The sequence below is a fragment of the Leptonotus elevatus genome, chromosome 8 (genome assembly GCF_054856555.1).
Source record: "Leptonotus elevatus isolate MCC_2025b chromosome 8, RoL_Lele_1.0, whole genome shotgun sequence".
NCBI classification, from domain to species: Eukaryota; Metazoa; Chordata; class Actinopteri; order Syngnathiformes; family Syngnathidae; genus Leptonotus; species Leptonotus elevatus.
In genome coordinates, this window is record NC_141246.1 from 5,433,658 (window position 1) to 5,447,025 (window position 13,368).

Below are 13,368 nucleotides of genomic sequence, written 5' to 3' on the forward strand. Positions count from 1 at the left end.
GCGTATTTTTTTCTTTCTTTAAAAAAATTAAAAAAAAAATTAGTTATTTTATTTTTTTACTTTAGCCTGAGTTACTGTTTAAGTAGGCATGGCCAGGGAGCAAAATGAATTGCAAACGGTATTTATTTGCAAAAGAACAAAAAGGCAAACTGGAAGGGGGAAAAAAACAAAGTAGTTATTCAATAGTTATGTTGGTAACAACCAAATAAATGATATAGACCAAACTTGTCATTACAGTCGGGGTTCCTTTTAAGTTTGTTGTTTGTTGTATTTTAACTTTGTTGAAGACTAAATTGTTTCAAACATTTCCCAAAATGTGAGTTGCATTCACAGCACTTCTAGATTTGTCTTTGATGCAAATGAGAACGTGAATGTTGAAGACTAGCTCATCTTCGTTGTTTACAAAATTGGTTTGTAGTTTCTTCCTACCTGAATTACCTTAAATGTTCATTAAAAATGTTTTAAGTTTGTCCAAAGCTAAACTGACGTTTGAAAACCCGTGTGTTAGGTCCCTCAAAGCCTATATTGTCTGTAATGTTTCAAAAGTGTGCTATGTTACTGGAAGAGTAAATTGTCTTTGATGTTTATGTGGGCCCTTGAGAACAAACAAAGTTAGACAGCACAGATCAAGCTTATCTGCTGATGGAGGCAAGAAAGTGGAAAGCAGCCGTGCAACTTTATCAAAGCAACTTTTATTTTTAAAACAAACGACACTCAAATCAATAGCAAGGCTTTGGACGGAGTCTATTGTCTTTCGCCCTCGCTGCCAAGTCATGTTTGCAGTCTAAGAACAAAGGCTGCCTTGATTTTTATCACCTCGTCTGCACTAGGTTTTAACATTAAAGTTTATGGAGCGAAGAGGATCGTGAGGGGAGGTATCAAAAGTCTATATCCTTTGCTGAGGCCCGCTCCTAACTACAGGGAATTAGATTTTCTATTTAGTTTCTTCAAAGGACATCCATAATAATCTTACAGTAGCCTACTCGCATAAGTGTTTCAAAGGTCCAACATAATCTGGCAGTTGGCTGGACATCAAGTCAATGCTGCTGATGACAGACAGGAGTAGGGGAAGGAGTCGTGAGTAATTGAGCAGGTTTGTGAGGCATTGTTTTCGTCGCGCTAGTTAGTTAATTAGCTCACCTTTTAATGTTTACAATTTTTTTTTGCTTTGGACTAAGCTTTTGATAACAAATACTATGACCCTAATTGTAGTCGATGTTTACGTGTGTTAGGTTAATCAAAGACTAGATTGTATCTGAACGTAAAGGACTTACAGTAGATACGAGAAGGACCAAATTGTCTTTGATAATTGTGAAAATCGGCTGTTGGGTTCATCGAAGGTGATTTTGTCTTTGATGTTTATGAAAAACATTTAGAGGCTTTGTTAGTTAAAGACTCAATCGAGTTTAATGGGCTGCTTGCTAGCATCATGCTAAAGTTAGCTTTGTTGTGCTAACGTCAATTCATTAGCTTGTGTAACTTGTGTACAATATGTAGGGATTTCTGGCCGGGCAGCAAGTGTAATGCGTTGTCATGTTGACCCATGTTTAAGTGACTACCTGAAGCATGGAGGGGAAATGCAACATTTTAAACCTGCTGCTGTTCCGCATGTGGTTTCTATAACGTTAGCAGCTTGCTAACAAAGTTGGGAGCAGGGGTACACAAAATCAAACAAACCCAACATTACAGATATATATAATTTTTTGCTCAGAAGAAAATATCTCAAAGCTTAAGTACAGGGTGGGCACCAGTAATGTGGTTGTTAAGCTATCAAAACATGTTTTTGTTTTGCTTGTTTGGTAGTTATGGCCTTTCCATTTTCTTAATAGTGTAGTGTTTTGTAAAAAAAAATTCTAAGTTTTTTTTTTTATCTTGACAGATTTACAGTGTGGTGTGATGTTATATGTTAACTCAAATTAACTTACTGCTTCGCTTTTGTCAATGCGCACACAGATGATTGCAGCAATATCCTCAATGTGCTCGAAAATCACAGAAACAGAAACGTATGACTGGTTCTTTTTGGTTCTGTTTTATTAACAACCTTGGCAGAGGTATGCCTCTCTCCTGAGTACCACTGTAGTTATTTTTTCTCTCTCTCCTTGTGCTGGAGGCAAGCACTGACAAGCTGAAGAATGTCTGCACAGGCAAGCAGGGGAACGTCTCGCCATCTCAGTTCCTCGGCGAGCACGATCAGTTTGCTCCAAAGGAGACAGAGATAGATATTTAACTTATGTGCCGTTCAATGTTGAGTAGATCATACGCAGCTCCACCGCTGCTCGCAACTTCCTGTCAGAGAAGGAATCTATAAAGGAATTTCCCCTGGGGGTATCTAGTAGACAGCTTTGAGTGAGTATTTACCTACCGGCTGAAATAGTCAGGTGAAAAAATATATCTGCTTTCCTGCTTTCTTAGCCTGATTGTGTTTCTTTGAACCAGCCTTACGAAAATATTGCATCTGTTGCTTTAACATATACTGTATATGAATTAATGATAAAATGATGTAATGATTCCCTCTGGGCCTATTTTGGGCCCCCGACCCTCAATTTGGAAATCCTTTGCTTTTATTAGAGAACGCATTTAAACATGTTTCGCAACCAAACCAATTCATCTGGGGATTATCCCATGAGAGGTTTTGCACCATCGTAATCTGATTGTTTTGAATATATCCTGCTTTGACCTACTGAGGCTATGAAAATGATTTATTTATTTATTTTACGAATTAATCCTTCCTTGACATCATTATATTTTCGTTTTAGCACCCTTAAAACTAAAGTTTTTTTATTTCTAAAATGTTATTCCAACTATGAGAATGCACTTTTGTTTGTGTCACTATTCAACTTAGGTGCGGTGATGTGTCATTCTAATTTTTTTCTAATGTAATATATATGCCTTCACTTAAGGTTCGGTACCATTTATATAGACGGCAGTACAATAAGAAAAAAGATGGCATCCTATAAGCGATGATTATGATGGAGCATGTGCGTACTATTTACCCCTCTTTTCAGCACACTTGCTCAAACAGCAGGTTAATTAAGCCGTAAAATGTGTTTAGTATTGACGTTACGGCTCCGTTGTAGCAGTTTACGCTGAAATTCTAATATTGCTTGGATATTAAAATATTGATTTAGCTCTTAATAAAACTGCAAATTGATTTTCCCCCCCACTCCTGCACCCCATTGTTGTTATTGTTGTTCCTCGTCGTCCACTTCATAATTTATTTTACGGGCTGCGTGTACAGTGTACTCATGATAATCTGCACTCGTATTGGACTCGGATGCCAGATAAGAGTTATCGCTAAATTATTAGAGCGTGGGAGGAAGAACAAAACAGCCACAGCAATTAAAAGGGGGTGTCCGCGATTTAACACGCGATAATCTCACTAAACGCTGGAAAAGATTAAAGTTTCACACAGTCCAAAAAAAGAAAACCCCAGGAGGCATTCATTTGTTCCTCGTTTATGTCACGTTTGTAACAATCTTTTAATTTTTATGGCACCTCTGATTCAATACAAAGGCGACTGATTACGCCGCAAAATATCATACATCAAGGATGGTGTGTGATGAAAAAAAATAAAAATAAAAAATCACCATAAAAACACATCCAGAAACTCATTAACAAGTACAAACAAAGTGTTATTACGGATTATATATTTCCCGTGGATGTGGAAAAACCTAAAACTAATTGAAGTCACCATAAACTTAGCTTAACAGATGCCTCATCTGCTTTGCAGAAATCACCAGAAAAACTAAAATTAAGAACACAGCAGCACAGCGTCTATTATGCTGAGAATGGAGGAAATATGTTTGTCTGTGTCTGTCTGTCCATTTGCTAGTTACACAAACGCTACTTGCCAATTTCTGCTCAAGTCATTGAAGGGGTGGCAAATGGGCCCGAGGGAGAACCTACTGTATGATGCAGATCCAAATAAAAGTTTAATCTGATATACTGGACGTCAGGGCCAAGTGGGGCAGTAAAGACAATTACAGACATCACACAGCACTACGGGCTATATTTTAGGTGTCTATTTGAGGTGTGGTGTTTATTCAATTGGATGGTAATGTTATAGTATGACAGGTAGGGAACAAATGACCTGAATAGCCTATAACGTTGTTTCTTTTATTGTGTACTGTGTTCAAGTGGCACCCAATGATTTAATTAAGGCATGCCATATATTTAAATTCCATCTATAATATTTTGATGAAAGAATAAATCATTTTGTGCTAAGTTCAGTAGTGTAGCTCATTACAGTTTCTTTTTCTTTTTTTTGCCTGAGCAGGACAAAAGTGGTGTCCATTTGAGGTGATGCATTTAATTATTCAAGTAGATGATGTACCCCAAACATTAAGTTGATTGTCATTGTATATTTTGATTTTTCTCATTTCAATTTTCAAACAAGAGGAGCAGGACGGATAACACGGTCTGCATGTTAACAGGAAATCAAAACCTGGGGAGAAATATTTCACTCTGTGAACATTCCATTCCTCCATTGACGAGGTCAAGGTCAGCAATTAAGTCTGGAAAAAACATGAGGCACAAAGTTGTTGGGCGAGCGCCAAAATCTTGCATGCACCGGCACGTCTAAGGCCCACTGGGCAATAAACCAAAAATATGTATGTGCCATGATAGTCATAGTCTTAAGGCAACTTCCTAGAAAGCCTCAATTAAGCCAAAGGGAGCATGGTAAATGGTTAGCAATTGAAATGGAAAAATGAATGTTAAGATGCAAGCTACACTTTTCGACAATGGTGGTAGAAAATACATGGTTTCAAATGTTCACTTTTTTCCCCACCAAAAATAACAAGCCTTCATTAAGCAAGGATTTAGAATCTCCACAACCCAGACAACGAATGGATCTCCATTGTTTTTAGTTTGTTAAAGCAGCTCTTTAAAACTTTGTCATATTTAACTAATTCACTCGCAGCCATTTTCACTGAAGCAACCCCCTTTGCTCCCGGCTGTTTTACTGGAGTTTGACTGACTTTGCAAGGCCCACAGAATATTGTGTTTTATTGCTATAAAAACTAAAAACCTACCAAAAGAAAGATTAGAGTTTCTTTGTTCATCAGGGGGAAAAAAGTATATTTGTATCTGTTTCCGTTTGCAGCAATTAGCATTAGAATATCGCAAAGTTTCATCATTATTCACAAATCTGTTTTTAACTGTGGGGAAAATAGTTTTTTGCAACATGGCCCTGGTTGATCTCTTATATTCTGCTGCCACCTGTTGGCCGTTTTTGTAATAACTACCATTGCCTCAAGCAACCTCTTTGTCAGAGGCCGCATCAAAGCCTTCTGTATGCTCTAGCATAAAAAACAACAATATAAATACGTTTTGGGGACCATGGTAATATTACAAATGTTTTTTATACGTCTTTGGGAGATTTTGTTAATTACAAAACAAAAAAATTTCAAGACTGTTTTTTGTGTTTGTTTTTAACCTTTGACAAGGGACTTACCTAACGTTATTTTTTTCACAACTTGAAAACAATTTATTTGTTGGTTTTTATATTGTCGTCTTGAAGTGATATAAAATAAATTTATTTTAAGGAATTTGGGGTTTGATAAACAACCATAAAAGGAATAGTTCTCACTAGAGCTGCAACTATTTATTTTAATTATCGATTAATCTGTTCACTATTTTGTCGTTTAATCGATGAATTGGAAAGAAAAAACAAGTTTTAATTTATATCCCATATTTAAAAACATGGCATAATTTCAAATTGACAGTGCAGAAAAAGCACAAATATAAATTAAGATTCACTTATTAGCTTGGTCCATAACATTTCAGAAAATAGGGATACCTGTTGATCGCTGTTTTCCAAAGTAAAGGCAGAGGTTGATTTAGAACAAATGAATGGTTCTCATTTTTTTGTGGTAAATAAGTTCTCATAATGCAAAATGCGGGCATTTTTAAATGATAAATGTGTTTTATCTGTGAATATTTCATGAATATCAGTAGTGACAAGTGTGTGTCTATGATCTGCCGAGTGCCTCTCCATGTTACGATGCATTTCTGCTCCTTTTCTTAAAGTAGGTTCCAACTAATTCTTGGCTTATGTTGGCGTTCAAAGGAGGGGATTTGCACATCTAAGAGTACTTCAGTACCTCATTGTCATGGCCAAAAAGAGCACATCGACTCCATTGTGGGAGGTGTTAGTTTTCATCCTCTCGGTACGCAGGTCATGGGTGCCCATGCGTGGGGATTGTGGTTCGAAATGTTAAATTCTGCTAAGTGGGTGTGCAAATGTGTTTAAATGTCTGCTTGTGTTTGCCTGTGTACCTGCTTGGTGTGATAAGGGCCCGTTAGCAGCGTCCTTTGTTCCGACGGAATTACTCGCTAATCCAACATGCCAGCACAGACAGGTTAAAGCCGAGCTTGGTGTCACTGATTGTGGTGTTTTGTTTTTGTGTCTTTTGTTTGTTCCCACACAAATGATCACGCCTGCTTCTGACAATACGACAATCGATCAACAGATTATTAAGGCCCCAATCATCTGATCAAGCCCACCGTCATCATCTTCCAGCCAATAGATCACCACCAAATTTAATGAAAATGCGCAAAACGAACATGCGACTTTTCCCGTTTCCATCTGTTCTTCATTTGCGAATATTGAGAGGGGACTCCGCCGCTGTAGGTGGTAGCAGAGCAAAAGAGATCAACCAGGGGCCATGTTGAAATTACATTTCTAAATAGATTTGTGAATAATAATGAAACTTAGCTATATTCTAATGCTAACTGCTTCAAAACGGAAACGGATACAAATGTACTTTTTTCCCCTGATGAAAGAAGAGCTGCTAATCTTTCTTTTGGCAGGTTCCATGTTTTTATAGCAATAGAACACAATATTCTGTGGGCCTTGCAAAATCAGTCAAAATCCAGTAACAGCCGGGAGTGAAGGGGATTGCTTTTGTGACTACAAATGTGCGTGTGACGTAATATCCGGTCAAAACATGCGACGTGTATCCGTTCTTGCCAGCGGTTATTTGCAAAACCTGTTTCCATCGCCATCATTCGCATTTTCCTTTTTTTGATACGTTTCAAAATCCACCCCCACTCTGTGTAAAAACTTTTGGGGGGCAAATTTTGGGCCCTTTTTTGAATTTCTAGCGTTTCCATTCAGTTGTATTTTCGCATTTCTTGAAAATTCGAATAAAAATGGCTGGATGGAAACCCAAACAATCACCCTTCTTGCCTTGTCGATGCTTTTGCTGAACAACTGACCACCTCACCCCACCTCACTCTAACAACCAATCAACCTGATGACCAGACAACTTAATCCCAAACAATTCATTGCACAATTATGGGGCTGTCGTAAATAATAGTAGTTGTTTCCAAGTGGGCAGTTAATATAAACCGAGCGAATATAAATATAGATACTGATATAGGCACTAAAACAGGAACACTTGGAACCGCTGCTTAAATCCTGGCTTAGCGGTCGGTGCCCCTCCATTGTGCGACACTCTGATGTGTTAATGTCACACACGCATACACAAACACACACCATGCAGGCGTAGCAAGCGAAGCTTTTCCTGCCAGCCGTGTGAGTCACGAGCCCTTCACTCGCTCTGTGTCCTTCTCTCTCTCCCTGTCTCTAGCCTCCCTTCCTTCCTGTCCGTCTCGTCTTCCTCTTCTGTGATGTTCTTCATCCCTCCCTCTCGCCATCCCACCATTGCTCGTCCCTCCCTCCCTCCCTCTCTCGCGTTAGCGTTCAGTCAGAGCGGAGCTGCGAGCGTCTGCGTTTTGCCTGTTGCTGCTGCCGAGAGCTCGACATGTGGACTAGCTGAGGACAAACGCAGGGCACAGCGTACCAATCCGGGAGCTTAATCATGTTGTTATAAAGAAGAAAAAGGGGGACAGGGTATCTTTGTTTCTCTCGGTCTTTCTTGTGACCTCTCCTTTCATTCTATGATCTTCTGGCTTGGTGGCTGCAGCTGGGCTTGTGTGCAACATCACTGTAAGTTCGCTTGCTTGGTTACTCTGTGTGGACCTTTTCAATGTTTCGATTGCATGTGTGAAGTTCAATGTGGAAAATTATTTTTTATATACACCCCAGTCCCCACGAATGGAATGGTCTGCACTCCTGTTCCCACTCTCAAGTTAATATTTTGGACCAGTGGTTCTCAAACTGGGGTCTCTGGACCTCTGGGTGCCCGTCAGCCTTAGCTTTGGGTCCACAAAGTAATTTGTTAAAAAGCGTACACCTTTATTTGGCGACCTGCACCATTACAACAAACATAATAGACCAATTACTTCTCCCAACTTTAACTTTAGTCCAATTACGTCGTCATTTTCGACTTAGCGGCGCCCGCGCCTCGTCCGTAGCACCTTCTTTTTTGTCAATTTCCCACAGTAATCACGCTATTTTAAAAATTATTTAAAATTGTGTTATTGCTACCTCCAGCAACGGACGTCCATCAGCCGGTCGGTTCGCCATCAGGCGCGTCACATTTCCGTGTTTAAGTTTGAATTAGCTCCGCTCTGCCGTTCGTCAGCAATGAATGTCCTTGCGGAAACACGAAATATTGGTCCCGGCGTATTCTGGGTCACGCAAATATGTTTTTTTTAAATGACTGTACAAAGTATCTTGATGTAAATCCGACTTAAGTCAAAATTCGGGTTACATCACCAGCGTAGGAACGGAACTCCGCCGTAACTTGAGGACTCTCTGTATATAATAAATCTGACATCCTTACATGAAGTTGTTATTTCTTCCAGAACAAAAGTCATATTTTTGGGAAGAATATATTCCTATTTCTAGACATTATGTATTTTCCATAATAAAGTTATATTTTTGGGGTTAGGGTCCACGGGGTTCTGCAAACTAATTTGTAATGACTTCTTATGCAATATTATTTTAAAAACAACATACCAACCCTCGCCTAATAACATACTGCCACTGCTGCACAGTGTGGCGTTCTACCACTAGTTTTCATGATTGACCAACAATTGGCCATCAGTTTTGCTACGATTCTAAATTTGAATGCTATGTGAATGGCCTTTGAGTGTTGCCGATATAATGGCCAATCAAAGATTCCATGTTGTAGCACTGTGTTAAAGCGCTTCAAGTACTTTGTATGTGGAAAAGTGCTATACAAGTGAAAACCCATTTACCATTTTACTATGAGCTTTCACTGCAGAAGTCATATTTCCTGGTACAAAGCAAGATCCAGCTAGTCCCAGACAACCATAACAATACAGTCACTATACTGTATATTGTTTTTGCAACAATACTTAAATATTTATAATGAATGTGCTTGTAGCTGAAAAAAAGCGAGGGGTGGTGAGTCACTGTCGCCAAAATGCACACGTGCAGTCACTGAATCGAGTCAAGAGCCTTTCAAAAATCTACTCTCTATAACTCACGTGTTTCTTTTCTTTGTAGTATTATTATAGCTACAGCCGACAGGGCAATAATTTTTGTGGTTCAATAAAAGAAAAATAAAGCAGTAAATGTGACTCATTAAAATATTGCTTCCTGGTAAGAGTTTTTCCCCTTGCAGCAAGTTTGTTCATGTACATGAGGGTCAGACGCCTGGTGTGCATATAGATTTCAAGACTAAACCTTTTGTTACAGCTACTGTTTTAACAATATTGAAAACATCAAATGGAATTACATTGAGCTGGTTAACAGTGTTTTCTTCTTCTCCGCTGCTCATTAGTTCATTTTTAATCTACGCTGTCCAAACATTTGCTCGTTAGAGTGTATGTGCATTTTCACCACATCTCTAACGACTTAATGAGGACAAGCCAGCTCGGCCTTGTTTGCAGTGAAGGAAAGAGCGCTTTATTAGTGCAGACAACGCCGCTGACACTTCCTGGTATGAATGTGCTCATAATTCATAAATAAGAATCACATGCTGCCTCTGATGTTGTTTCAAGTCACGCGCTGGCCCCGTCTGAACTCTTGTCCTCTGCAAGAAGACAGATGAGGTGGAAAGGGATGATGGACGGATCATTTTGGCTTGTGTGTTTGTGTGTGTGGAATCAATACATCTCCAGTGTTAACTTATGCCAAGTGATAGCAAGACAGCAGTATTGGCCTTTAAAAGGAACCTCAGCTTATTTATGATCTCAACTTGTAGTTTTCATTCATTTTTATATTTTACTATTGTGAGAGATTATATTTAGATTTTGGTGGGAGTCATCAGTTAGCAAGGTGGCTAGTTGGTGGGCTCCTCCTTGGAGAGGTGTTCTGGGCACGTCCCATCTGCAGGAGGCCCCAGGACGACCCGGTACACGCGGGAGGGACTGTTTCTCGACTGGCCTGGGAATTCTTCTTACATTAGTTAAGCAATCATTGCTTGTTTTACTTTGTACTTTTTTTTTTTTTCCAAAGGAGTCAGTGTGATGCATTTGCATGTCCGACAAACATAACCAATCTGGTTCTGCTGATCGCAGGTACAATGATGGATCAGGAATAGAGCATGGGAGCATCATAATCAATCCTCCTTGATCCTGCCATTTGTCTTCCTCTGCGCTTTCTTTCGCTCCTCCTCTCGGCCCCTATCTTCCTCCTCATTTGCCACCCGCCTGGCCGCTTTGATCTCCCGCCTGCAAGGGACGGTCTCTGGAGCTTCATTACTTTTAAAGCATTCACGGTGAGTGGCCATAAAAAGATGCCACCGAATGGATTTCCAAGATGGACTTGTAAGTAATGGCTACACTGGGCTGTAATGTTCCCAAGTAATGGCCCCGTGGACTGCGCGGGGGCCACATTGGGGCCGGCCCCCGAAAGAGAGACTCTCAAATGCCTGTTTAGGATCACCATGTAGTAGCACCCGTCATGACCACCTTGTGGGAAAACCTCAAGTCCTGCCTTGGTTTTTGTTAGTAGTGTTTTTGTTAATTTAATGGAATGTAAATGTAACATGTAACAAGAAACATGAAAAATAAAATCATACAAATGATGACACCATCAGAGGTAGACAGAATGGGGATGGCTGACGGGTCAGACCAGATGGTGCCCTGCTTTTCTAAGATGAAAGAGAAAACAAATACATGCCCTTTTTTTTTTGCTGGCAAGTTAACTGGTAACGAATTGGTAACTAGTAAGTTAGCTAGCTAATTAGCTTGCTTATTTAAGTTGGTGAATTAGTTGAGTGGTTATGACTAGTTTTGGCTTATGACTAAATGGGTAGTAGCTATTTAGTTAGCTATTGGGCTAGTTTGTTTGAATTAGTTGACATTTTCGATACATGGGTAATCAGTTAGCTATGATGGAAAACCTCAAGTGCGCTTATTTTTATTTTTTGTTGTTTGTTGACTGACCTTTTCGTCCCCTCTGTTTCTTTACGTGCGGACACTTTTTGGCCTTAAGCGTGTGTGGATTTGTTGAGGGGTTGCAGGAAAAAGCTCAAGGAGGAAATGATTGAAAGAAAAGGTCAGTAAGCAGGACACCTTTGTTTTCTCATCTGATGCACAATTGCCGAGCAAGAGAGGCAGAGTGAGCATTTAGTTTCAGGAAGGAAGCCAAATTTAGGAGTTAAACCACACAGAGCCTAAGTAACCACAAATTATTTTTGTGACTCGCCATTGTTGATATGTAGCAGTGTTTCCCACACCATGTTAATACAAGTAAATTGGCCACCACCCAAGAAGTTTTCAAGAAAATGTATTAAAAATATATTTAAAAAGAAGAAAAAAATCGTGTCACGACAGGATATACCGCATGTAACGTTAGTTCGCCGTCTCTCACTTGTGGATCGTGAGGCTAGAGGAGACGTAGTAACAAGACTGAGACCAACCTCCCGTCCAACCCGCCTCCCATTCCCACCGCCGGAGTCCACCCACCCAAGTAGATTTCAAATCTGTGGCAAACACTGTATCTAAGCAATGTAGCCCCAAAAAGTCTTGTTTCACCAAGCCACTGACATAATTCCATGTTGCTATCTGTTTAGTTAGTTAGTTAGTTGGTATAATTAGATGCTAAAAGGCTAATTTGTTGCAGAGTTATCTAGTTGATAGGTCATAATGGCTAGTTAGTAAATTAGCTCAATAGCTAGTTAGCTGCTTATGTTTATTAATCATAAGCTTGTTAAATGAGTGGTTGTGCGAGTTAGTTGAGTTTGTTGGCTGGTGAGTTAGTTTGTTACTTTGTCCTTTAAAGGAGCTGTTAACTATTTAGCTAACTTTTTTAGTGAGCTTCTTAATTAGTTGGTGGATCTCTCAAAGGTTTTTTAGTTTCGGGGTAAAGTTCCACCATGCCACCATACAGCTGCTGTCCATGGTACAAGATTTAATGACTTCCTGTTGCTGAGAACAGAACACTAGCAAGACAAAAGTAAATTAATTGGAAATTAATTTCTTGATAATTGCCCTGGGCAGTTGCAGCTTTTTAGTGTTAATTAATTGGGAAAACTCAAAAGCGGCTTCTTTGTAACTAATTAGTGTTAATTGTTAGCCAGAATCCGCCAAATTGCACAATTGTAGGTGTTTGGAGAGGCTTTGCTGAAGAGAAGCCAGTCATTTCTCACCAAATCTGGCGGGACGTGCTGCCAGGTTTTAATTACGATGTTTTTGTATTCACCTTTTGTATCTGCCGTTAATTACTCTGCGTCCTTGGCACGATTAAGCCAAGGCTTCTATATGGTCGAGTGTTTTGTTTTTCAACTTCCTCTAAATATGTCTCCGCTTACTTGGTTATTGATGGGCTCAGCCTCATGCTTCTTTTCTTGACCCACTTGTGAAGTGTCTGCATCACACTCGCGGCAAAGTTGTCCGTGTCCAGGCGAGTCGGAACACTGCGGAGAAAATTAATGTTCTGGGCTGATTCAAAAGATGTGAAGTACCCATTTTGTTTTCTGTCTCATTTAAACAGGGCAGCTTCCTGGGCAGTGCCACATTTTCGGTGGGCGATCTGCTTCGGGCCAAAGATGAACGACTGTCCTTGAGTCTCAGGTAGGCACATCTTTCTCACTTTTATTTAACCATAAAATGTGTTCCCATCTGAGAAAACGTCAAATAGCGTTTTTGTGGAACTGCAGTAGCGGGAAGCCACATTTCCTGAACTAATACAGGGCACAAGCAGACATACATTTTTAGGTTACGGTACTAACTTGTCACTCAACTATTACCACAAAAATCTAAAGCAAATCTAAAGTCTCCCAAGAAGATCTGATTCTGGTTTTGTTTTTACAAAGCTAAATGGATAGATTAGATATCTCGTGTTAAAAAATATGTACAACATTATTTTTGAGGCTTGCTAATCTAAAGTCTCTCTAACTGATGCTGGGCTTTGATGCGAATGATGGATGTATAGATGTCATGGATAATAGATTGACATAATGCGGGATCATAAGCTTTGTTTGATTGATAGATTACTTGACATATGATGTGGTATGCTTTGGATTGATAACTGTTTGCATACGA

At 39.6% G+C, this 13,368-nt stretch overlaps 1 protein-coding gene across 16 annotated transcripts in view; it reads left to right on the forward strand.

Moving 5' to 3' along the window:
* inpp4b (inositol polyphosphate-4-phosphatase type II B) overlaps nucleotides 1-13,368 on the forward strand; it is a 138,890-nt gene that overhangs the window by 53,903 nt on the left and 71,619 nt on the right. For 13 of the 16 annotated variants that reach the window (XM_086083043.1, XM_086083044.1, XM_086083037.1 and 10 more), the window contains one exon: nucleotides 12,818-12,897. In XM_086083043.1, coding sequence (XP_085939169.1) covers nucleotides 12,818-12,897 — 80 coding nt within the window. Of the gene's footprint in view, nucleotides 1-940; nucleotides 1,094-2,169; nucleotides 2,347-7,557; nucleotides 7,955-12,817; nucleotides 12,898-13,368 lie in introns of those variants that run through there. The other 3 variants (XM_086083050.1, XM_086083051.1, XM_086083049.1) reach the window with 3 other exon arrangements.